This window comes from Rhynchophorus ferrugineus, unplaced genomic scaffold, assembly GCF_030347505.1.
Source record: "Rhynchophorus ferrugineus isolate W39M unplaced genomic scaffold, kcgeb_rfMv2 rfM11, whole genome shotgun sequence".
NCBI classification, from domain to species: Eukaryota; Metazoa; Arthropoda; class Insecta; order Coleoptera; family Curculionidae; genus Rhynchophorus; species Rhynchophorus ferrugineus.
Genome location: NW_027472590.1, coordinates 30,110,718 through 30,137,136, shown reverse-complemented (window position 1 = coordinate 30,137,136; position 26,419 = coordinate 30,110,718). Strand labels below are relative to the sequence as shown.

Here is a 26,419-nt window from a genome sequence, read left to right as displayed (position 1 = left end):
TAGTTTCAAGGCACATAGAAACTATAAACCTGCCAAGTCATTTTAGAAGCCTCCTTTTATTATTAGCCGTAATCAACCACACTAAACATATTATTAGACTAGAATTTCGTGTGCGGAGACATGAAATATATACACGTCTATAACTGCCACTTGAAAGTAGTAAATTAATACCGAGTACAGATCGGAAGAGATAGTGGAAGCAACTCGATCCCAAAGTAGTCATGTTCTGGTACAGTGTCGAGATGAAATTCCTGCTTGTTGGGCTTTGCTTCATGCTATTTGTCGTAAGAAATGCGTATTCGTCCGATATTTTGGTGGTGTTTGGTCATCCGGGAAAAAGTCACGTGAATGTGTACACCCCCTTGGTGTCTGAGCTTGGACGAAGGGGACATAACGTTACGGTCATCACCCATGTGTCACTTGGTGATAATTCGACAACAAATATCAAGGTATGAATGTAATAATAGCATTTTATAAAATAGAAAATGGTAATTAAAACATTAAGTAAATAGCCAGCAATTTCTTTCATAATTTACTTAACACAAGATCAGCTTGATGTTAATTGATCAATTCGGATTAGGATGAGTTTCTAAATTGCTATATACACTTTCATTTTGGTGTTGCTTGATATTTCGTGTTACTTTTATTTAGAGCTGTTATTCTATTTGATATATTCTGTTTTGTATGTTTGACAATTGTTTGTTATTTCATCAGTTGATATATCAAGAAACTTGATTCCATGTCGCCTGTCGCATCTTTTAATAATTTTTTTAATTATTATAATAATTGTAGTGCTTATTCCTCTCCTGGTATCTTCTCTTCTTGCTCTGTTACATTCCTTTTCCAAATAAATAAATGCTAGGTCTGTTAGTTAAGGTAAAACTTTTTCCACTGTTTGTCTTATACTAAATATATAGTTTTGTGTTATTTTGCATTATATAATGCATTATTAAATAATGTATAATATAAAATTATATGTCATAAATCGCATAATATTGAGAATGTCTATAAGCATAACAATGCCAAGATATTATTTTTTAAAATTGGTTATAGTCATCAAATATCATGTTATAGATTTTAAGTATCCATATTATTTATTCGACATTTGCCTTTTATATTTCTAGATTATCTTACATAGTTTTGACATTAAACAACTACCGCTTATTATTTAATAATTAAAACTGTTATATATACAATTGCATTGCAACATTGCATTTTGTCTTCTAGCTTACCAAGAACAAATATCGTAAGCAACGTAAAACTGTCCGAGTTCTTCGAAAAAAAGGCGGTGTATTTAACCTAATTGTTAAATATGATAAATTAAGCATATATAATTAAGGACTTCATTTGCATTAAAAGTTTTAGTTTTAAATCCAGTAACTCGTATACAAGTTCCTTGATACTGATGAGTCAACTAGTCTTCATCAAAAAATCTTCATTAGTTCTAGCTTTCGAAGACCAACTTTGAAGAAACTTAGCTGTTACCGTTTCAATAGCATTGTACACTGATTTATACAAATATGTTAGAGCTAATTGAACTACCATCTCTCCGTAGAACGTGTTTTTCATTAAAATGTATTGTACTGTAATTACTTTTACATTTATCTTGAAAAAAGGTCATAAAAAATAAATATTAATCAGTAATGGATATTATTTTCACCACTTTGACGAACCTAAGCTTTGACTATTTTATAAGCATTGCATATTAATTAATACCCGCTTACTATTTAATAATTAAAATTGTTATACATAAAATTGCATTGCAACATTGCATTTTGTCTTCTAGCTTATCAAGAACAAATATCGTAAGCAACGAAAACTGTCCAGGTTCTTCGAAAAAAAGGCGGTGTATTTATTTAACCTAATTGTTAAATGTGATAAATTAAGTATATATAATTAAGGACTTCGTTTGCATTAAAAGGTTTTGTTTTAAATCCAGTAACTCGTATACAAATTCCTTGATACTGATGAGTCAACTAGTCTTCATCAAAAAATCTTCATCAGTTTCAGCTTTCGATGACCAACTTTGAAGAAACTTAGCTGTTACCATTTCAATAGCATTGTACACTGATTTATATAAATATGTTAGAGCTAATTAAACTATCATCTTTCCGCAGAACGTGTTTTTCATTAAAATATATTCTGCTGTAATTACTTTTATATTTATGTTGAAAAAAAGTCATAAAAAATAAATATTTATCAGTAATGGATATTATTTTCACCACTTTGACGAACCTAAGCTTTAACTATTTTATAAGCATTGCATATTAATTAATACCCGCTTACTATTTAATAATTAAAATTGTTATACATAAAATTGCATTGCAACATTGCATTTTGTCTTCTAGCTTATCAAGAACAAATATCGTAAGCAACGAAAACTGTCCAGGTTCTTCGAAAAAAAGGCGGTGTATTTATTTAACCTAATTGTTAAATGTGATAAATTAAGTATATATAATTAAGGACTTCGTTTGCATTAAAAGGTTTTGTTTTAAATCCAGTAACTCGTATACAAATTCCTTGATACTGATGAGTCAACTAGTCTTCATCAAAAAATCTTCATCAGTTTCAGCTTTCGATGACCAACTTTGAAGAAACTTAGCTGTTACCATTTCAATAGCATTGTACACTGATTTATATAAATATGTTAGAGCTAATTAAACTATCATCTTTCCGCAGAACGTGTTTTTCATTAAAATATATTCTGCTGTAATTACTTTTATATTTATGTTGAAAAAAAGTCATAAAAAATAAATATTTATCAGTAATGGATATTATTTTCACCACTTTGACGAACCTAAGCTTTAACTATTTTATAAGCATTGCATATTAATTAATACCCGCTTACTATTTAATAATTAAAATTGTTATATATAAAATTGCATTACAGCATAGCATCTTGTCTTCTAGCTTATCAAGAACAAATATCGTAAGCAACGTAAATCTGTCCGGATTCTTCGAAAAAAAAGGCGGTGTATTTATTTAACCTAATTGTTAAATGTGATAAATTAAGTATATATAATTAAGGACTTCGTTTGCATTAAAAGTTTTTGTTTTAAATCCAGTAACTCGTATACAAATTCCTTGATACTGATGAGCCAACTAGTCTTCATCAAAAAATCTTCATTAGTTCAAGCTTTCGAAGACCAACTTTGAAGAAACTTGGCTGTTACCGTTTCAATAGTATTGTACACTGATTTATACAAATATGTTAGAGCTAATTGAACTACCATCTCTCCGTAGAACGTGTTTTTCATTAAAATGTATTGTACTGTAATTACTTTTACATTTATCTTGAAAAAAGGTCATAAAAAATAAATATTAATCAGTAATGGATATTATTTTCACCACTTTGACGAACCTAAGCTTTGACTATTTTATAAGCATTGCATATTAATTAATACCCGCTTACTATTTAATAATTAAAATTGTTATACATAAAATTGCATTGCAACATTGCATTTTGTCTTCTAGCTTATCAAGAACAAATATCGTAAGCAACGAAAACTGTCCAGGTTCTTCGAAAAAAAGGCGGTGTATTTATTTAACCTAATTGTTAAATGTGATAAATTAAGTATATATAATTAAGGACTTCGTTTGCATTAAAAGTTTTTGTTTTAAATCCAGTAACTCGTATACAAATTCCTTGATACTGATGAGCCAACTAGTCTTCATCAAAAAATCTTCATTAGTTCAAGCTTTCGAAGACCAACTTTGAAGAAACTTGGCTGTTACCGTTTCAATAGTATTGTACACTGATTTATACAAATATATTAGAGCTAATTGAACTACCATCTCTCCGTAGAACGTGTTTTTCATTAAAATGTATTGTACTGTAATTACTTTTACATTTATCTTGAAAAAAGGTCATAAAAAATAAATATTAATCAGTAATGGATATTATTTTCACCACTTTGACGAACCTAAGCTTTGACTATTTTATAAGCATTGCATATTAATTAATACCCGCTTACTATTTAATAATTAAAATTGTTATACATAAAATTGCATTGCAACATTGCATTTTGTCTTCTAGCTTATCAAGAACAAATATCGTAAGCAACGAAAACTGTCCAGGTTCTTCGAAAAAAAGGCGGTGTATTTATTTAACCTAATTGTTAAATGTGATAAATTAAGTATATATAATTAAGGACTTCGTTTGCATTAAAAGTTTTTGTTTTAAATCCAGTAACTCGTATACAAATTCCTTGATACTGATGAGCCAACTAGTCTTCATCAAAAAATCTTCATTAGTTCAAGCTTTCGAAGACCAACTTTGAAGAAACTTGGCTGTTACCGTTTCAATAGTATTGTACACTGATTTATACAAATATGTTAGAGCTAATTGAACTACCATCTCTCCGTAGAACGTGTTTTTCATTAAAATGTATTGTACTGTAATTACTTTTACATTTATCTTGAAAAAAGGTCATAAAAAATAAATATTAATCAGTAATGGATATTATTTTCACCACTTTGACGAACCTAAGCTTTGACTATTTTATAAGCATTGCATATTAATTAATACCCGCTTACTATTTAATAATTAAAATTGTTATACATAAAATTGCATTGCAACATTGCATTTTGTCTTCTAGCTTATCAAGAACAAATATCGTAAGCAACGAAAACTGTCCAGGTTCTTCGAAAAAAAGGCGGTGTATTTATTTAACCTAATTGTTAAATGTGATAAATTAAGTATATATAATTAAGGACTTCGTTTGCATTAAAAGTTTTTGTTTTAAATCCAGTAACTCGTATACAAATTCCTTGATACTGATGAGCCAACTAGTCTTCATCAAAAAATCTTCATTAGTTCAAGCTTTCGAAGACCAACTTTGAAGAAACTTGGCTGTTACCGTTTCAATAGTATTGTACACTGATTTATACGAATATATTAGAGCTAATTGAACTACCATCTCTCCGTAGAACGTGTTTTTCATTAAAATGTATTGTACTGTAATTACTTTTACATTTATCTTGAAAAAAGGTCATAAAAAATAAATATTAATCAGTAATGGATATTATTTTCACCACTTTGACGAACCTAAGCTTTGACTATTTTATAAGCATTGCATATTAATTAATACCCGCTTACTATTTAATAATTAAAATTGTTATACATAAAATTGCATTGCAACATTGCATTTTGTCTTCTAGCTTATCAAGAACAAATATCGTAAGCAACGAAAACTGTCCAGGTTCTTCGAAAAAAAGGCGGTGTATTTATTTAACCTAATTGTTAAATGTGATAAATTAAGTATATATAATTAAGGACTTCGTTTGCATTAAAAGTTTTTGTTTTAAATCCAGTAACTCGTATACAAGTTCCTTGATACTGATGAACCAACTAGTCTTCATCAAAAAATCTTCATCAGTTTCAGCTTTCGATGACCAACTTTGAAGAAACTTAGCTGTTACCATTTCAATAGCATTGTACACTGATTTATATAAATATGTTAGAGCTAATTAAACTATCATCTTTCCGCAGAACGTGTTTTTCATTAAAATATATTCTGCTGTAATTACTTTTATATTTATCTTGAAAAAACATCATAAAAAATAAATATTTATCAGTATTGGATATTATTTTCACCACTTCGACGAACCTAAGCTTTGACTATTTCATAAGCATTGTACATTAATTAATACATGCCAGTAAAACGTATTTTTCAATAAAATATACCAATCTGCATTGATGTTTACATTCATCGTTATAAACCTCGTAAAAATATCACGTCGAATAACATCATCACTTTAATAAAATAAATAGCAACAATATTATTTGTTCAAGTACATCACGGTTAGTCTATCGGATATTAGCATAATGATAATTTTCGTATAAAATGCAACGTAGATATATTTTAGTTATCTAGATAAGTCTGTACAACAGAATAAACATTAAAAAATATACATTACAATAAATTAAAATTGAAAATGAGACCTAATTACAAATATTTAACATTTTTGTTCATTGGTATATGTCCATCGATTAAAAATGGTAATATTTTCATAACTATAAGTTTTCAAATGCATAGCATAACTTTTAAAATGCATAATACATGTTATGTTACAAGGCTTTAAATATGGAGCAGTAGCATATCTTATTTAATTCATTCACAGCAAATAATATATGATAAAAAATTTAGTTTACGTAAGGATTTTTATTTAATTTTTAACAAACTGCATTGCAATAATTTTTAAATAATGGTTTTGTCCGTTTTCGTTTTACCTACTTTTACACGGAACGCGAAAGATGAATTATAAACAGGTTTGGCTTTCTTCTATGTGTACGGTTTAGGTTGTTCCACCTTTTGGCAGGTCAGTAAAATTCCAAATATTTTTGTATTTTACTATAATTGATCTGTTAAATCTCTAAATCATTATGTTTGTAAATCGAAAATATTTGGAAAACTCTTGTTAAAAATGTTAAAACTAGAAAAACATCTAATACCTGCACATAATTTGGGTTTTATGAACAAACGTTCAAGAATTGAATTACAGACATCATTAATAAACGTTATGAAGAGAAAAAATCTGCACGTCTATATTTATTTTTCGATAAACTCTGGCATAAGGGACATGTGTAGGTTGGCACAAATGTCCCGCTACCACTGACGCAATTTCTGCTGAGTGGCAATAATTAAACGATTATTTTCAATAAATATTATTACCATTTCTGATCGTTCTTGTGGCGTATATTTATCTTGAAACTTTTGAAAAACTAAATTAGTTGTAATTTTTATTGACATTCAATTGTGAGTAACTCTGTGGACCGACAAATTTAGGCTAATTTCTCCGTCTCAGTCTCCAACAAAATTGTTTTATTACGCTCTGTTATGCTATTCTATTCTGTAAGCTGTTATACCCCACGATATTGCCACGTCGATAGTATAACAGATTTTTTTATCAGATACCTAAGGTAGGGTAATTTAAAACCGTTTAGTTGCACAGTACACAATTACCTTCCAGATAAATTATCAAGAATAATAACAATGAACCATATATACTTTTGGATTAAACAAGTAAATAAAATTTTAAACTAGGAATAGTCAAAGTTTGCTTTCGTCATAAGGAAACGAAAGAACAGAGCTTGGAAGAGAAAATTTTCAATTATATTTGCCATGCACCTGCATGTGTATCGAGATAAATACCCTGACAACTTTATTTACAATTGAAAAATGTACAGTTTCTCTATGTATTTTCCCTCACTACTTACGCATTTTGTCCATCTTTCCGAAAATTTTTTTTGATGCCGTTATCGAAAAATTCCTAGGGCAACTCGGACAGTCATGTGTGGAACAACTTCTCTACCTCGTGGTCGGTGTAGAATTTTTGACTTTTGAGGGCTTTTTTTAGTAGTCCAAACATGTGGTAGTCACAGGGTGATAAATCCAGACCGTAGGGAGGGTGTTCCAGTACCTCCCACCCTAACTCCGATATTGTATCGAACGTGAGGCGCGCGGTATAGGACGCGCGTTATCCTGGAGATGAATCGTACTTAATATGTGGGTTTCACGTGTGTTTTCATAAGGTTAGAGTAGTATTCAGCATTAATGGTCCATTGTGTCTTTATTTAAATTTCAGTGGTCAATTAAACGAGACGTCAAGGCTGTCAATATCAATCAAATGACGTCACAGCACAATGTTTCTATTCGGTACAAGTGCCTGAAATGGAGATTTTAATCGATCGATTAAATTACTGAATGGGCGAGTATAACACAATCTAGATATTGGACATGGCAAAACTTTCCTCCAGAAACTCCTCCAGACTACTGAGTTTTCTCTCTATTACCATGGAGTAGGTTATAAATTATTAACAATCTACGAATAACGAACTAAAACTGAGTAACTTCGTGCTGCAAATTCATCGCATCTTGGAGAACCCACGGCACTTAAGAGGATGTTAAATCATTTCTAAGAAATGTTAAAAGTATACCAACATCTAAACAAATAATATTCTCGAAACTCCAAACATCCAACAATAAAATTCAGGTCAAAACAGAAACAATGCCGAACACGGAGAAATAAGCATTTTAATCCGACCTAGATACCCACCATCCGACGTTTTTGTTTCCGCAAATGTAGTTGGAGACCTACTGCATGTACCGTCTTTATCTCTTTGGAAAAAAATCGTGTAATGTTGCGTTGAATCGTCGTTCAATTTCGAGTATCGCATCACAGAACAAAAGCATGCACCGAATCTCTTTCATTCATTCGCTAAGCAATTTAATTAACATTCGATAAACCAAACACAAAACATCGGAAATATTTATGTCTAACTGATAAGTAATTGAAAGTAACGACTACGATAAGCCTAATAAAAATGAACGAGACCATCGATAGAATTTAGAATTTAGTTTATGCTCGGTAGTAGTACAAGATGACGAGATCGTTCAATATTAGATTGTTGTTAGTGCTATTTTGTGTCAGAATAGCGTCATCATATAACATCTTGGTGATTTTATCGCATCCAGGCAAGAGTCACGTTCACGTGTTTGCACCAATGATTCGGGAGCTTGGACAGAGGGGCCACAAAGTCACTGTTGTTACACATGTACCGGTAAAAGATATTTCCACAGTTAATGTTAAGGTACAGTAATAATATTGACAATAATTTTAATTAACCTAATGGTTTTAATTGTATTATCGAATATCTCTATATAGGACAGTTTTTTGGTAACATCTTCCGAAGTTAACGGAACCATAAAGGCTCTTAATGATGTTCTTAAAAGATAGTGTCTGGCAAATACATCGAATAGGGCAGAGGGGCCATTTAAGGGCTATTCTAATTCAGATATGGGAAACAATAGTTTATTTTTTCAATGATACTTTAATTCTCATTGATAGACATCGGTAGTAACATTTACATTCAGTTTTAAGAACAAGTAATATTTCCACCGTGACTGACTTTGATCTGGATTCTTGTATCATAAGTATTTCAATAATTTGTCTTTGAACTTCTCTTAGTCTTCCTACTTCCAAAATTACATTGTTCGAACAAATTATTCTAGTATATAAAGTAAATGTATCAAAATATAGGTAAATTATAAATATCTTAAATGATTAAGTCATGTTTTACTTGTTAAACGACTGCATTTAATAAACAAATGAAAACAACGTCCTCTCAGTTCATCCGCATTATATGTTTCTTTATTTTATGAAATCAACTAAAATGTATGTCGTTTGTATCAATACTTTATTTCCTATAAATCTAAAATAAAAGGTACTAATTAAGAATGTATTTTCTTTTATGTAAAATATAATATATTTAAAACCCTTTTTATTCTCATATTTTAATGTAACTTAATTACAGTTAATTATACATCGAGTAAAATAAATTCAAACTGTTATTAAACTCCTAATGTTTGATGAATCACTTTCTTAAGTTTTATTATACTATAAAATATGGCGTTATTTACATTAACTAATTATTGTTTTGAATATTGCAAAGAATTGATAGAGAAACAGTTGTCATATAAACAAAAAAGAAATTAATTATCCTGCAACATGACAAGGATAGACTTATTATTCAGAAACCGTAAAATCATCTTGAAAGCGATTAAAATTCTACCACACTTACATTATTAGCAAATCTTTTGTCTTGTTAGTCAATGTACCATTATTACTTTTATCAACTTTACGTTATCTAACTAAATTGCAACTGCATTCGTATGGTACTGACGGAAATTCAAATGTAGCCAGAAATATAAACAATGACAAATAATTAATTTTCAATAAACAAAAGAGGCCCTAAATTCGCCACTTCAAATGAATTTACCACATATAAAATTCACCGTCAAAGAAGTTCCGCAAATAATTGTAAAAAAGCACCTGGATATGATTTAATAAACGGGAAAAAATTACAGGAGCTATCAGAAAATGGAGCGAAATTATTAACATTCATATTTAATGCTATATTAGGAACTAATTATTTTCCTAGTATCTGGAAAGTTGCTCAAATAATAATGATTCTCTAATTTATGAAAACACCTTAAGATGTCACCTCCTACCAGCCTATAAGTATTACCGATAATCGGTAAAAATAAAGAAACTTCTTCCCTCATCCGGTTTATGAGCTACTAAAGTCTTACCTCACAGATAGTCATTTTACAGTAGAACAAGACGATAAAGATACCTGTACACAGCTGATCTACCTACAACAAAAATAACCACTGTAGCAACATACGCAGATGACACGGCAGTCTCATGAGTATCCAGCCATAGCATCAATTAACCTACAAACACACATAAAGCCAATACAAATGTGACTGACAAGATAGCGTATAAAAGCCAACGAAACAAAATCCAGAAATATAACTTTTACGCTGTGTAGAGGAACATGTCCACTAGTATTTACCAATAATTGTTAACTCCCACAAGTACATCGACGCCTAACTTGGAAGAAACCCATCACCTTCACTTTAGCAATTTTATCTCCAATTAAAGACATTGATGACCCAAAACAGAATTATATTACTTCTCACGTTTTCAAAAGCGCTGTAATATTCATATTGGCGTTCTTCTGATAGATCTGGTTGGCCAACTAGCAGGATTTCCTTTTCATTATGTGCCTAAAACAATTTGGCGAGGAGATAACTATAATTTCTTGCTCTTAGGGTTTTCAAAATAAATCCATCTTCCATTACCCATCACCATTTTGTGAAGCAGCATTTCACAGACGATTTTCCATTTATGTGTCATAAAAGATGTGGCACCCATCTTTTGTATTTTCCCCATTGCTCTAAATCGATCCCTCGTCTCTTGGGCTACATTTAATGCTTCTGCTAAGTCTTTTTGATGTTGGGTTGTGTCTTCATCTGATAACTCTTAAAGTTTCGCATCTTCAAACTTTTTCGGTCGATCAGAACGTTCTTTGTCTTGCACATTGAAATCATCACTTCTGTAAGATTTTACGAGAAAACGATGGCTTAATATAAACAAATTCACTCTACAATTATTATGTTTCATTTTTATACAGTGTCAACCACACCATATATTGTAAAAAAAATGTAATATACTGTAAAAAGCCCAAGTTATAGATGGGTTTTAAACTATATAAATAAAATAACATATTTCATAATCGTATTGACTCTAGAACCTATAACGAGTGTAATTCAATGTGTTTGTGTGAAGTTCTTCGAAAGAGTGTCGGTGCATCCCAACGTACTCGCTAATCAGCTAAATATGCGACGTGATAGTGAAGTGCGTAGACTAAAACGTTTAACACCACCTGATCTGATTATTGAATATATGTAGACTTTAGAATAAGCTTTAGAATAAGACTAATAATTAGGATAATATCTTATACAGAAGATTGCTTGATGAAGTGATTTTCTACATGCCATGTATATATAATTTAGACATAAGAAATACTTATTGCCAATAGGACAGATTGGGAAATCACGAAGAGTAATAAAAAATCGTATTGAGGAATACATTTTGATGTATATTTTCGCATTCGTCTTGCTTGTGAATTAATCCAAGTACAAATTAAATGTAGTAATAAATTAATCTATTATTAAGATTTTGAAGAAAATAAGTTTCAATTTCAATCTCAGTGGGTTTCAAGTGAATATTAACAAATTATAACATACCCTAAACGCTAAATTACCAACATAAATTCGACAGGGAAAAAAATCCGAAGACTAGTAAATTTCTCAATGGCAATTTCGTTTTATTTCTTTCAGGAAATCCTGATCGGCGAACCTATGGTCGAGGTATTAAGTTTCAGCGATGTATCTCCATCAAGAGTGTTCACCGCCTTCCAAGGTCCCTTCTTAATAAGCTCCTTCGCACATCAATCGTGTGTCGACGGCCTATCCCATCCAGCATTTCAATCGTTTCTCAGGGAACGGCACTCGTTCGACGTAATACTCTACGAATTCTTCAACACGAACTGCTACTTCGGATTAACGAATAAATATAAGGCTCCTTTTATTGGTAAGTGTTGAAATATTTAGACAATTGATAATGATTTATATAATAATGAATTCGAGTGGCTATTTAAGCCGTAACTACTCACTTATTCCTTCATATATTAGAATACATATTTATATTAATTTTAAAACAATAATAATAGGTAAATAACAGGTTAATTGAAAAGTCCCCCACCTATATAGTAAAACAGATTTTTTTTGGCAAAATTAGTTTTTTTTATTCAACATAATTCTCTTCAAGGGTGATACACTGAGTATAGCGACCTTCCAACTTTTCGATACCATTTTTGTAGTACGATGTGTCCTTTGCTTCAAAATAGGCCTCCGTTTCGGTGATCACCTCTTCATTCGACGAAAATTTCTTCCCAGCGAGCATTCTTTTGAGATTTGAGAACATGAAATAGTCACTGGTGGCCAGATCTGGAGAACACGGTGAATGAGGAAGCAATTCGAAGCACAATTCATGGATTTTTGCCATCGTTTTCGCTAACTTGTGACACGGTGTATTGTCTTGGTGAAGCAGCACTTTATTTTTCTTTAAATTCTGCCCTTTCTCGGCGATTTCGTCCTTCAAAAGGACCAATAAGATTATGTAATAGTCGCTGTTGATGGTTCTTCCTTTTTCAAGGTAGTCAATGAAAATTATTCCATGCGCATCCCAAATTCAGACGTCATAACCTTGCCAGCCCACTGTTGCGTTTTCCCACGCTTTGGAGCGGGTTAATCGTGTGCAGTCCACTCGGATGACTGTCGATTGGACTTTCGAGTAAAATGATGGAGCCATGTTTCATCTATTGTCACATATCGACGCAAAAACTCGGGTTTATTACGCTCGATCACCTTCTAACACTGCTCCGAATCATCAACTCCTCGTTGTTTTGCTCAAAAGTGAGCTCGCACGGCACCCACTTTGCACAGAGCTTTCTTATACACAAATATTCGTGAATAATAGGATGTACACGTTCAGTTGATATCTTTAGAGTGTCTGCTATTTCATTCAATTTCAATTTACGGTCACTCAAAATCATTTTGTGTTTTTTTAATGTTTTCGTCGGTAACAACCTCCTTTAGGAGTCCACTTCGCTCACCATCTTCGGTGCTCATTCCACCACGTCTAAACTTAGCATACTAATCCTTGATGTTTGATTTTCCTGGGGCAGTGTCCGGAAACTCGACATCAAGCCAATTTTTTGCTTCAGCTGTATTTTCTCCCTTCAAAAAGTAATATTTTATCAACTCGCGATATTCCTTTTTATCCATTTTTTAGCCCTAACTAAAAATCATATGGATTTAATTCTAGTAGTGCCATCTATGTGTCATACCGAAAGACTTTTCAATTGACCTGTTACTTAACAATATATTATCGTATAAATATTAGGTGCTTAAATCTATTTTGTTCAGCAATTTTTATTGATAAAAATGAAATATTAATATAAACAACCCTCTAATAACCTAGTAAATTGAATGGTTTTGACATTTCTCTTCATTGCGCGTCCTTTTCTCACCATTATATGAGGAAAAGCTAGTTAAAAACTACTTTGTGAAATATTTTTAACAATAATATTGAACCGACTTCAAATATCTACCTAAACCTATTTATCTATTTACAATTTTATTTTAACTACTGCCAATTGATCTTTTTCTTCAAGGTAAATATCTGTATATATATATATATATATATATATATATATATATATATATATATATATATATATATATATATATATATATATATATCTAAACTAATTTTTTCTTTTGGTCAGTTCCTTTTTTTTTGAAGTCGGTTCAATTTCTTTGTTAAAAATATATAAAATATATATAATATATAAAATATTTTATTTTTCTCTTTTTATTGTTAATTATTTACGCAATAAATTACGCAGTTATTTTATTATAAGTATATACGGTAAGTATTACAATAGATAGCCTAAGTAAATGTGCAGCCTATATGAGAAAAAATAGAAATAAAGAAACAATGGTTGAAAATAAGGAACGCTTCAGGCCCCGCTGTCCTAGTCTAGGTAATTTGACAATTTTCCAACCAAACTAGAACAAAAAGTTGCTGTCCCTGTTGGAAATCGAACTCGCTACCTCCGCGTGTGTGCTTAAAGTTCTAACCGTGACACCATATAAACAGTTTCCAGTAATGTTTCTACGATTTCTCATATGATATGGTTAGCGCTTAAAAAGGAAACAGAATGACTATTACACTAAACTACTTTCGATTTTTCGTCACATCAGTTCAGTAATAACATTACACACAAATATCTGATTATTTTAGTCGGTGCCTTTAAAAATTGAGGGTTCCCTCGATTTCCCCCCTTCCCCCGTTAGATGACTTGGTTCTAATGGGACCACCATGGACGCGCGAGGTCTTTCTTATAAATAAAAAGAATTTTGAAAATCTGTCCATAATTGATGGAGAAAACATACATTATGAAAGATATACAGCCGAGCATAGAACCTCATGGTTTTTTAAAATTGGTTAAAAATATACCTAGTTAAGTTAGAAAAATAGACGGTTATAATAAACGATTAATCATACCTAAATAGTTCAAAACCTTCGATTTGTGATGACTTTGCCACTTCAAGACATTTAATAGATAGTATAGACTTAATTGTTTAGATCTTAAACATCGAAATTATCCTTCTAACAAAATGAGCTTCATGGCAACATTAGTCAAAGTGTTAAAATACCTAAAATTGATGAAAATAAAGACAAATTATATGTATGGTTATACCTATAATATTAGAAAGAACATTTATTGATGTTCAAATGTATATGAATGATATTTGATGTTGGTTCAGAATTCATTACTATATATCAACTCTGCACGTAGCAAACAAGTCAGAGCTATTTAAATTATTCACTATTAACTTGTTCTTAATAACTTAATTGTTATAGATTGCGAACTTAACAAATTAAAAAATAAACTTCATATTTAAAAATATTTTATCATAAATCATTTAATCATTTAATTGTTTTGTGTATAATTGAATGAATTATATTTAAATAAAATTAAATACATTCCTAATGAATGGAAAATTTTAGTTAATCTATGGAATAGTTTTCTAGAAAGAAATAAACGTACTTTGTTGAGAATCCCGAGATGGTATAACCCCTTGGGTCAAAACGGCAAATTGACTTTTCAATTTAACTATTTTATTATCTACAACAAATGAACTATTGAAAATTATTACATTATTTATTTAGGTATTTTAAATATAATGGTAAATATTGAATGTCTAAACAGATTAAGGATAAGATAATAAAATTAATCAAGTACAATAGACAGGGTTTTAGCGATATTGTGTAACATTAAATTTTACTGAGAAATATTTAAATTCAATGTAATACGACGCTGTATGTCAGGTACTTAGTCTAGGTCAGCGATAGTGATGTTATCATAGTTACTAAAAATTCATAAATTTTGTAATTTAAGTAAAACCGTTAAGTTGCCAAGTCATTGTGGTATTTAATTTTGAATGATAGTTACAGCACTTGTGATTTTCCATGTATAGAAAAAAGTGTCAATAATATAAAATTATAATATCTTTGAAAATGAACACACATATACAGACTGAAATTAGCATCGATGAACTGAAATGCGTTTATGGATTTATACCTCTCTCAACTTCTTGTATTATTTAATAACTGGTTCTATTAGTTTTATATTAGGCGAGTAGTTTTTTTTGGTATCAATTTATTTGCAATATATTCATCGATATTTAAAATTATACAAGAAAAATCATAAAAAATCGGACTTACAGCACAATGGAGTGAAAGAAAGGTCAGGGCACACTTCGATATGTGTCCAACTCTACTAATATTCTGAAACAAAAAAATATTAATTATTGAAAACTAGGCATTAAAATTCGTAAAAAATTATTAAGTTAAGTTATTGCATGTATTTTAGTCAGTGATATATATTCGGTCTAAGCTGTGAAAATAATCGATACCAAGTTTTCTCACTAAATGATTCTTTTTAATTGAAAAAAAAAAAACAAAATACATGCAAGCACCTAATATTTTTACTTCCTTAAAATAGTTTTTAGAAAATATCAAATAGTTTCATTATTTTAGAATATAACTAATTATAGATATATCAACATTATTTATTTGATTATTTTTAAACTTATTTCATTAAATACTTATAAGAAAAGATGTTTCTCAATCTATTTGGTTGGTAAACATGAGTTATTTTCTCGACAAATTTCTTTGTTAGATATTTGAACTTTAATTAGATTTTTCTTTTGTGTATCTTTTGCGTTCACCATTATCATAAGAACAAGTCAAAATAGTCAATTAAATAATTTGTTAAAGGCCTGAGCACTTGCGGTATGATGCCGTGGCACGCCAATTGGTTTGGTTCTCCACAGAACCCGTCCGTTCACCAGGTATTATTCACCGGTTTCGCCCAACCAATGACATTCTTAGATCGAGTGGAAAATACTATCGAACAGATAGTCTCAACTTTTTGGTAAGTTTTTTTCATATTTCACTCAGTCCCAGAAACATCCCTGAATAGAATTTCTATTTTCAATACATATTATCTTCTGACTTAGTAAACGAGTAAACTGTATATTGAACTGTTGTTACCTTTCATGCGCTTTAGAGTATAGTTTCCCCGAACTATTATTAGATATGTCTCTTTTTTTCATATTTTCAAAACTGTGAGAAAATACCCTAAGGAGATTTTTTCAACATTTAATATATTCACGCAGATATAACTCCTTTAGTATTGAGGTATCTAAACGGTAGCAGGATAGCAGGTCTTCTCTATATTAAGAATTTTCTTTACTATTGGTTCAGATAACTAGAAATTTTGTAATTGTAATTGTAATTTTTAGGAATCTTAATGTTTTCACCATTTTTTTTTCTTGTGCATTCTTTAATCATTAATAAATGTCTAGTAAAATTTCGTTAGTAAAAATATTGATGGTCTTTTTAAATGTTACTTGAGAAAATATCTAAAATTATCTGCCTCTCGTCCATAGACTAGAGCTGTTTATTGTAAAGATCTCATATTACTTTTTGTCCATCCATATATTAAGATGACTATTATATATAAATATGTTCCCTATCATATGTTTAAGTGATATACAATAGAATTTTAATATATTGTTGCCTAGGTATAAATATGAAATGGAAACTTCGGGAAGAAAATACTCCAAGAAATACATCGGTGAAGAAGCAGCTAACCCCCAAGATGCTAGCTTATTCTTGGTTAATACGCATCATACCCTCCATGGAGCTCGACCACTAACACCCAGCATCATTGAAGTAGGCGGTATACACGTTCACAACAAGGAAGTAAAGAAGCTTCCACCGGTAATATCCAACGTTGAAAACATCTATCACCTTATTAAACACCGTTTTCATTCCAGTTACTTGGTGAATGGATCGATGAAGCCGATGACGGCGTGATTTACTTCAGCTTCGGCTCCATGATAAAGGGCGAAACCTTAACAGAAGAAAAGAAGAGAGCTTTCACTGGAGCCTTCTCGAGGTTGAGCCAGCGAGTGTTATGGAAGTGGGAGAACGAGACGATGATGAATAAGCCGAACAATGTGATGATTCAGAAATGGATGCCACAGTATGATATTCTATGTACGTATCCCAATGCCCGTTATCATACAGATGGATTGTACCCATACAGATGGAACTAGAATACCGATGGGTTATCCGCCATACAGTCCTCATTTGGCACCCAATAACATTTCTCCACGTACACTAAAACATATTACACGGTCAAGTATTTTTGACACCTTCAAAACACGTATTTTGGAATTATTAGAATTCCAATGTACGAAATAGTACTTTGATTTTCATGCAGAATATTTTGAAAATCGATAAATCGAATATAGTTTTTTCGTTATTAGGCCATAAATATGAATAACAACCCTCGTAAAATCCCCTTTAAAAAAAAATTGTTTCCCTATTTTTTTCCCTGAGTATTTACAAATGTCATCGAGTTTGGTTAAAAGTATTCATATAAATACCAAATATCGTCAAATGTATAGTTCTGATTTGGTACCCAGTAACATTTTTCCTCATACACTAATACAGATTATATGGTCAAGTATTTTTGACACCTCAAGAAGGGGATAAAGCTTTAAAACCACGTATTTTGAAGTTATTACAAATTCACTAATTTTAGCGAGTTGTTTTTAGTAAGCAGGTACGTTATTCTGCTGAAAATTTACATCTCAATATATTTAATTAAAATGTTGACTATGAGATATTCTTGATATTTAATTCTCTTGTCTCATTCAAACATTCATGTCTTTATTGTAATCTATTTTAATATTTTCCTTCACAATTTTATTACCATTTTATTTTTCTTCAATCCTTATATTAGTCGCAAAATAGGTAAATATATTTTTCAAAAACCGCTGAAATATTACAATACACTATATTTTCATACCACTGATTGCACGTCCCTTAGTTGGTTTGGGTTTCGCATTGCATTAACACTCTAAAGAAGTTTTTATAACAGTTTTTTATTTTACATAGATTGATTACTGAACAAGAACCAGGTTTGAACCTGAAGATTCAGATTCTGCTCATTCATTAGTATCTTGTTTTCACTCAGAATTTCAATCAGATCAGAGTGACAATTGAGACGCACGAAAGTCTTTTAATAATATTTTAAGTAGGTATCGAATTTATTTAGGTTCTTGTTTTCAATTTTTACAAATTAAATTAAAAAAAGCTAGTTTCGTCCTAAAAAAATTAGCAGAATATTGTCGATTGTTTTTGCCTAAATGTCCTGTAATTTTCCACACATTTTTGTTGTTGCTACAGCTTTCTGTGAATGTTCTTCATGTGAATCACCATATGAACCATCATTTCCAAGGATTGAATCCTTACAATCTATTACCTTTATAGAGGCATCTTTACATAAAATAACACACCATTTAAATATGAGCCTTCATACTTGCACTAGTGTCTCTTATTATAACCTAGTAGTTGTGGCAGTATTAAAATAACATGTTCCTTAAAAATGAACCAATAAAAATCCAAAATTTAGTTTAAACCACTTATTAAATAGTCCTTATTTCAGGTAATCCTAAAGTAAAAGTGTTTATTGGACACGGTGGTTTACTAGGTACGATAGAAGCCATTAATTGTGGCGTACCAATGATCGTTATGCCTCAGTTTGGTGATCAAGTGTTCAACGCCAGATATCTAGAGAACAATGGAGGTGGACTGGTGCTACCATTACACGAAGTGACCGAGGACAATCTTTATAAAGCACTGAAGACACTTTTGTCCCCAGAGTACGTCTTTCACAACATTCAAATAGATTTCGTCTTAATAACATACGTTACAGGAGTCAAAAGAAAGCAAAAGAACTGTCAGCAAGATTCAGGGATAGGCCTATGTCCTCAATGGACACGGCAATATATTGGATTGAACATGTGGTGCGTCACAAGGGTGCAGCACATATGCGCTCGGCTACCATCGATTTGCCGTTCTATCAATACTTCTTGATAGATGTCCTAACTTTCCTAGCTGTAGTACTACTAGCAGCTGGTTACATAGCTTCCAAAACTATAAAATTCTCTTTAAGACTGATGATTAAAACAAATAAAACCAAAGCCAAATTATCCTAATGGTATTTATTTAATATTTAATTGATATATTTAAAATTATATTTATGTGTGATATTGTTAATAAAATTTAATTATTTTTTGTACTAAACAATTTTTTACTGTTTTACCACTATTTCCCCTTTCCAAAAAAATAATTGCCTTGTAAAATACTAGATCATGGCCTGGAAAAGAACAATATCAGGTATTTTCATGAATTTCAATAAGCAGCATTTTTTGGTGAAAGCGCGAGGAATCCACATACGACTATGAATTTGATTATTTTGATATTTCTCCAAATACAATTTTCTTTTTAGTATTAACTGGATAATATAATTCAGTGTATACAAATTAAACACAACAAGGCAGAACAGTACCAAGGTTTCTTTAACACGCTGTGTAATAGATTCATTGCCGGAGGAGACTACAATGCAAAACATGTAATGTGGGGTTCTAGATTAATAACAGCGAAAGGCAAAGAATTGGTCAAAGCAATGAAGGCGCGTAACTTACAGCATATTTCTACTGGTGAGCCAACATATTGGCCTTCAGATAGAAATAAAGTTCCCGATACCATAGACATTTGTGTTCCAAAAAATATTGACACCAGAACATGCAAAGCTGAATCATGCTTCGATCTAACATCTGATCACTTACCAGTAAATATAACAGTGAACTCAAATATTGTCAACAAAACAATACCACTTTCTTTGCATAACACCAAAACTAACTGGCCATTATTTAGAGAGAAATTAGACAGTTTAATATACGTAAATTTAACACTCAAAACAGAAAGAGATGCAGAAATAGCAGCAAAAACATATAACAAAATCTATACAAGAGGCCGCATGGTATGTAACCTAATTGACTAGATTGTTTTGACCTAATTACTAGAAGACTCTTGAAAGAGCTCTCAGAAAAGTGCATCAAATTGGAAAGCGGCTAAAATCATTATGATTCTTAAACCTGAGAAAAGATCGGAAGACGTCTCCTCTTATCGTCCTATAAGCCTGTTACCTGTGATCTCTAAACTATTCGAAAAACTATACATTAAAAGACTCAAAGTAATCACAGAGGAGAGAAATAATATTCCAGACCATAAATTTGACTTCCGTAATAAACATGGAACAATAGAACAAAAACATAGATTAGTTAACCAAATTAACAAATACTTAAGTTACTTTAAACTTTACTTAAACTTCGACAAGGTGTGGCACACTGGACTGCATGTTAAATTGAAAAATCTTTTGCCCCATACGCACTTTCAACTGCCTCACAGACAGACATTTTATTGTCAAACAGCATGACGAATACACTGACCTACACTGTTCTTAGCCCATTGCTATATCTATTGTATTCAGCTGACCTACCGACCTCAAGAAACACTACTTTTGCAACATCTGCTGATGATACAGTAGTTTTATCATAACATGAGTATCCAATATCAGCCATAAGAAACCTCCAACTTCATCTTAACAAGCGCCAGCAGGCTAGATCAGACCAGATGACTTCTGGGATGATTTCTAAGTTGGTAACCCGTCGGTCGGTAGGCTAAATGCCGAGGACCGTGGTTCGAAGCCATATATATATATATATATATATATATATATATATATATATATATATATATATATATATATATATACAAATATAACAAAAACATATAAATATAAATTTATAAGTATAAAAGAAAAAAAGGTTAAAATGTAAACATTTGGTACAAATGCAAACAATTTGGTGAAGTTACCTACTGTTATCGTTAATGAAAATTCACAATATATTTCGACGTAGAGAGATAATATTTATAAACAACAGAGATATCTTTCTGCAAAACATTTACGTTAGTTCCTGGCGTAAAATTTATATTTCAGTTGAGTTAGTTCGATACATAAAAGAAGATAAGAAACAATGTGAAATTATTGTAAATATTTTTAAGCTGATTAGTATGATTTATTAATCAAATATTTATTTAATAATTCATTAGTTTTATCATTAATTATATAAAATTGCTTTAATCTTATATTTTAGACTTAGCCTGTCATGAAAATCCAGCCATAGGCTCAATTAACTCACAGATACGCCTAAATCAAATACAAATATGGCTGAAAAGATGGCGTATAAAAACCAATCAAACACAATCCGGCCATGTAGCTTTTACGCTTTCAGAAGAACAGGTCCACCAGTCTATATCAATAATTGTCAACTCCCGCAAACGCAAGCAGAGGACCTTAAATATCTTGGTATGCTCCTAAATCGATGCTTAACTTGAAAGAAGCATATAGTCGCCAAACGGAAACAACTTGGACTTAAACTCTTCCAAATATATTGGTATATTGGGCGCAAATCCAACTTTTCATTAGATAACAAGATATTATTTGATTAATCTATACTCAAGCCAATTTGGTTATATGGAATCCAACTATAAGAAACCGCTAGCAAGTTTAATAAATCCATCATACAACGATTCCAAAATAAAGTGTTGCGTGTCATTGTCGATGCTCCGTACTATGTTTCAAATGAAGTGATACAACGCGATAATCCTCAAGAATCAATAACGAGTGTAATTCCACCTGTTCATGTGAAGTAGTTAGAAAGTGCATCCCAACGTACTCGCTAATCAGCTAAATATGCGAAATGAACAGTGAAATGAACTAAAAGGTCTAACACCATTCGATCTGATCATTAGACCTATATAAACGTTAGAATAACACTAATTAATAAAAATAGTATTTTATACAGCAGATCACTTAAGGAAGTGATTTTCTACATGCCATGTATATATAATATAACAATATATATTGACCAGTAGAATTTGAGGTCTGGGGTTAATCACGCTATCCATATGAAATCATCAGCTAATGAAATGCCCCCCTAACAAAATGTTTCCTTTACAGATGTCTGCAGTGGTAATTTAAATTAACCAATGTAATGAAGCGAAATACACAAAGCTGTTTATAAATAATATTAAACTAACATTCTATATAACACCCTGTGCGAATAAACAAAGTCAATACAGCAAAATAAACGAATTTTTGTACACATAGGCAACTCTAGAACCATCAATTAGGAAAGATTTAAAATATTCTCCAGTCTGATAATATTTAACAACACCCTGGTTTCAACATTAACTATTTTTAACGTAACTACTTTAACATATTTAGTTAAACATAATCGCGTGTATATAGATAACTCAAATAACACTCTGGATTACGTAACAACTGAATTCAACGAGTCACTTCACGTCATATGATTCTCAGCTGGGAGGCCGTTTAAACGTTGCGACTATCAAAGCCGAGAGGTGGTAAAAATAAACCGATTTAATCGTTATATTTTCGTTTTCGGTCGAAAGCGATAGTTGTTATAAATAGTTCGTAATAATTAAACTAAGGTATCGGGAAAAGGTCCTCCCTATAGCGATAAACGATCTCATTACATCATAATGCTTGCGAGATAAACAGATAAATATAATATATAAAGTCGATTACGTTGACTGATAACCTCATTCTCTACGAGTGCGTTTGGCAAGCTACATCGCCGGTTTGCTCGAACACCTGTTATCCCGAAATTACCTCTACTCCGACGGCAACAACAACGACATCAACATGGTAAGCGATTTCATTACATGCTAACGCCCGGCTCTCACTCTCCCCGGCCGCCATATTAAAAACATTAGCGAAATTTCATTTTTCCCTTCGGTTTTTTTTAATACCGCTATACGTGCGTTCGTACTCGGTGCTGCGATCCTGCCGCTGATTACGATGGGACGACGTTGGATGTTTATTTTTAGTCCTAGCGCGACGCCTGTCTCTGACTAATAAGTTACGTTATTTAGAAAAATTAGTTTGGATTCCGCGCATGCGCACATTGAACTCCGTTTATTTCGGAGGAAATTATTTTGATTTTGGCGCATGCGTATATAAAGCTTTTATGATTTAGTTTGTAGTATGATTGTAAATAACATTATATTGTATATTAATAAAGCTAAGAAACTATATTTTTCAATATTATTTTTGATAAGATTTAAAATAATTTTAATAACATTTTATGTTATCTTGATATCTATTGCATCTTTTTTGACAGCTATCGGATCACTAATTTATGAATTATAGCATTTTGAGTTAAGCAACTTTTGTTAATGTGAAAAAAATTGATAAAATGGAATTTCACGTGTTGAAAAAAATACTGCTTTTTAAAAGGAAAAAATACAGTTGAAGCAAAAACTTGGCTTGATGCCGACTTTCCGGACACTGCCTCAGGAAAATCAACCATCAAAAATTGGTATGCTAACTGTAGACGTGGTGAAATGAGCACCGAAGACGGTGAACGCAGTGGACGCCCAAAAGAGGTTGTTACCGACGAAAACATTAAAAAATCCACAAAATTATTTTGAATGACCGTAAATTGAAACCGAATGAAATATCAGACACTCTATAGATATCAACTGAACGTGTACTTCATATCATTCACGAATATTTGGGTATGAGAAAGCTCACCAAACCGAAACAACCAAAAACAACGGCCAACCAAGTCCAATCGACAGTCTTCCTAGTGGACTGCACACGATGAACCCGCTCCAAAGCGTGGGAAAGCGCAACAGTCGGCTGACAAGCTTATGGCATCTGTATTTTGGGATACACATGGAATAATTTTCATTGGTTACCTTGAAAAAGGAATGACCATCAACAGCGACTATTATTGTTATTGGATCGTTTGAAGCACGAAATTGGCGAAAAATGGCCGCATTTGAAGAAAAAGGAAGTGCTGCTTCACTACTAATTTTGCCAAAAAAATGTGTTTTGCTATGGTAGGCCCGGGACTTTTCAATTGACCTGTTACGATGTATCCCTCTAATTATATAGAATGTTCGTCACAAGTCATCACAAAGCCTTCAGAATCATAAAACATTCATTAAACACAGAATTAGATGTTTGGTCAAAGGAGCGCACAGTTGTGGCACCAAGACAGTTAGACAGTATGAATTTATGCTCGTCTAATATTTTTAATTAATCATTTTGTCCGTTTTTTTCTTATAATCAGGAGGAAAAAACGCACAACAGCGTCCAAAATCATTTTTCTAAATAACGCATTCTGTTTATTTTTTATCGTCATTTATTTATGTTATGTTTTTGATTTCAGCGCGAATGTATCTCCGTCCATATCGGTCAGGCGGGCGTACAGATCGGAAACGCCTGCTGGGAATTGTACTGCCTAGAACACGGTATACAACCCGACGGTTACATACCGTCCGATAAGAGTACCGACGACAGCTTCAGCACGTTCTTCAGCGAGACAGGCAACGGCAAACACGTACCCAGGACGGTTTTCGTCGATCTGGAACCGACCGTGGTCGACGAGGTTCGCACCGGGACCTACCGTCAACTATTCCATCCCGAACAGCTCATCACTGGTAAAGAGGACGCCGCCAACAACTACGCCAGAGGACACTACACCATCGGCAAAGAGATCATCGACCTGGTGCTGGACCGCATTCGAAAACTAGCCGATCAATGCACCGGCCTCCAGGGCTTCCTGGTGTTCCATTCCTTCGGTGGCGGTACCGGGTCCGGTTTCACGTCCTTGTTAATGGAACGTCTCTCCGTGGATTACGGCAAGAAATCCAAGTTGGAGTTCGCGATATACCCGGCGCCGCAAGTATCCACCGCGGTGGTCGAGCCGTACAACTCCATTCTGACTACCCACACCACCCTGGAACACACCGACTGCGCTTTCATGGTCGACAATGAGGCTTTGTACGATATATGTCGTACCAACTTGAGTATCGAGCGTCCCACCTACACCAACCTGAATAGGCTCATCGGGCAAATAGTTTCCTCCATCACCGCGTCCCTGCGCTTTGATGGGTCCTTGAACGTGGATCTAGCCGAATTCCAAACTAATTTAGTACCGTATCCCAGGATCCATTTTCCTCTAGCCACATACGCTCCCGTCATTTCCGCCGATAAAGCCTACCACGAACAACTATCCGTGGCCGATATAACGGCCGCCTGTTTCGAACCAGCCAACCAGATGGTAAAATGCAACCCCAGAAACGGTAAATACATGGCCTGCTGTCTGTTGTACCGTGGTGACGTCGTTCCCAAAGACGTCAACGCAGCCATCATCGCCATGAAGACCAAGAGCAATATCCAGTTCGTGGACTGGTGCCCGACCGGTTTCAAGGTCGGCATCAACTACCAACCCCCCACGGTGGTACCTGGTGGTGATCTGGCCAAAGTCCAGCGCGCCGTTTGTATGCTGGCCAACACCACCGCCGTGTCGGAGGCTTGGGCCCGCCTGGATCACAAGTTCGACCTGATGTACAGCAAGCGGGCTTTCGTACATTGGTACGTAGGTGAGGGTATGGAGGAAGGTGAGTTCAGCGAGGCCCGTGAAGACATGGCCGCTTTAGAGAAGGATTACGAGGAAATCGCGACGGATTTCGCCGAAGCAGAAGAGGAAGGTGCCGCTGACGAGTACTAATAAACTATGTATATTTAAATAATAAATTATGTTGCTTCTAAATATCATTGTGTATTATTAATAAAAATTTAACTGTCCACGAAATATTAAGAAAACACTACTTAACTAAAGAATATACTCGAGCCATATTTGATGAGCGATATCTATGGAAGAAAATGTGAGGTATCAATTTAGATGCTGATAATAACCTTTAAATCTAACTTTGCAGTTAGATCTGAAGAAGTCTGCTACTGAAGCTCATGAACACTGCACCCGAAGAATACTTCCAAATTTTTAGGGTTACTAGTAATCGTCTTGTGGTCGAAATTCGACCACAATTTATAAAATCAATCATTATTTTTATTAACTTAAAAATGATATACTGATATTTCTAAAACTTGTCTTGAAAATATTTTCAATTCACG

General features: G+C 32.6%; 2 protein-coding genes across 3 annotated transcripts; both read left to right on the top strand.

Moving 5' to 3' along the window:
* The first annotated feature begins 96 nt into the window (after positions 1 to 96).
* On the top strand, positions 97 to 19,650 carry LOC143205195 (UDP-glycosyltransferase UGT5). Of its 2 annotated transcripts, none has more exons than XM_076418329.1 (7): positions 97 to 449; positions 11,691 to 11,943; positions 16,264 to 16,420; positions 17,073 to 17,271; positions 17,328 to 17,550; positions 19,007 to 19,223; positions 19,277 to 19,650. In XM_076418329.1, the coding sequence occupies exons 1-7, from the start codon at positions 222 to 224 to the stop codon at positions 19,557 to 19,559; spliced, it is 1,560 nt and encodes a 519-aa protein (XP_076274444.1). In that variant the 5' UTR covers positions 97 to 221; the 3' UTR covers positions 19,560 to 19,650. The 2 variants fall into 2 exon arrangements, with proteins under 2 accessions (XP_076274444.1, XP_076274445.1); XM_076418330.1 differs by lacking the exon at positions 97 to 449 and adding an exon at positions 8,354 to 8,593.
* Positions 19,651 to 22,906: 3,256 nt separating this feature from the next.
* Positions 22,907 to 26,057, top strand: LOC143205199 (tubulin alpha chain). Its single transcript, XM_076418334.1, has 2 exons — positions 22,907 to 23,140; positions 24,672 to 26,057. The coding sequence occupies exons 1-2, from the start codon at positions 23,138 to 23,140 to the stop codon at positions 26,013 to 26,015; spliced, it is 1,347 nt and encodes a 448-aa protein (XP_076274449.1). The 5' UTR covers positions 22,907 to 23,137; the 3' UTR covers positions 26,016 to 26,057.
* Positions 26,058 to 26,419: the final 362 nt, after the last annotated feature.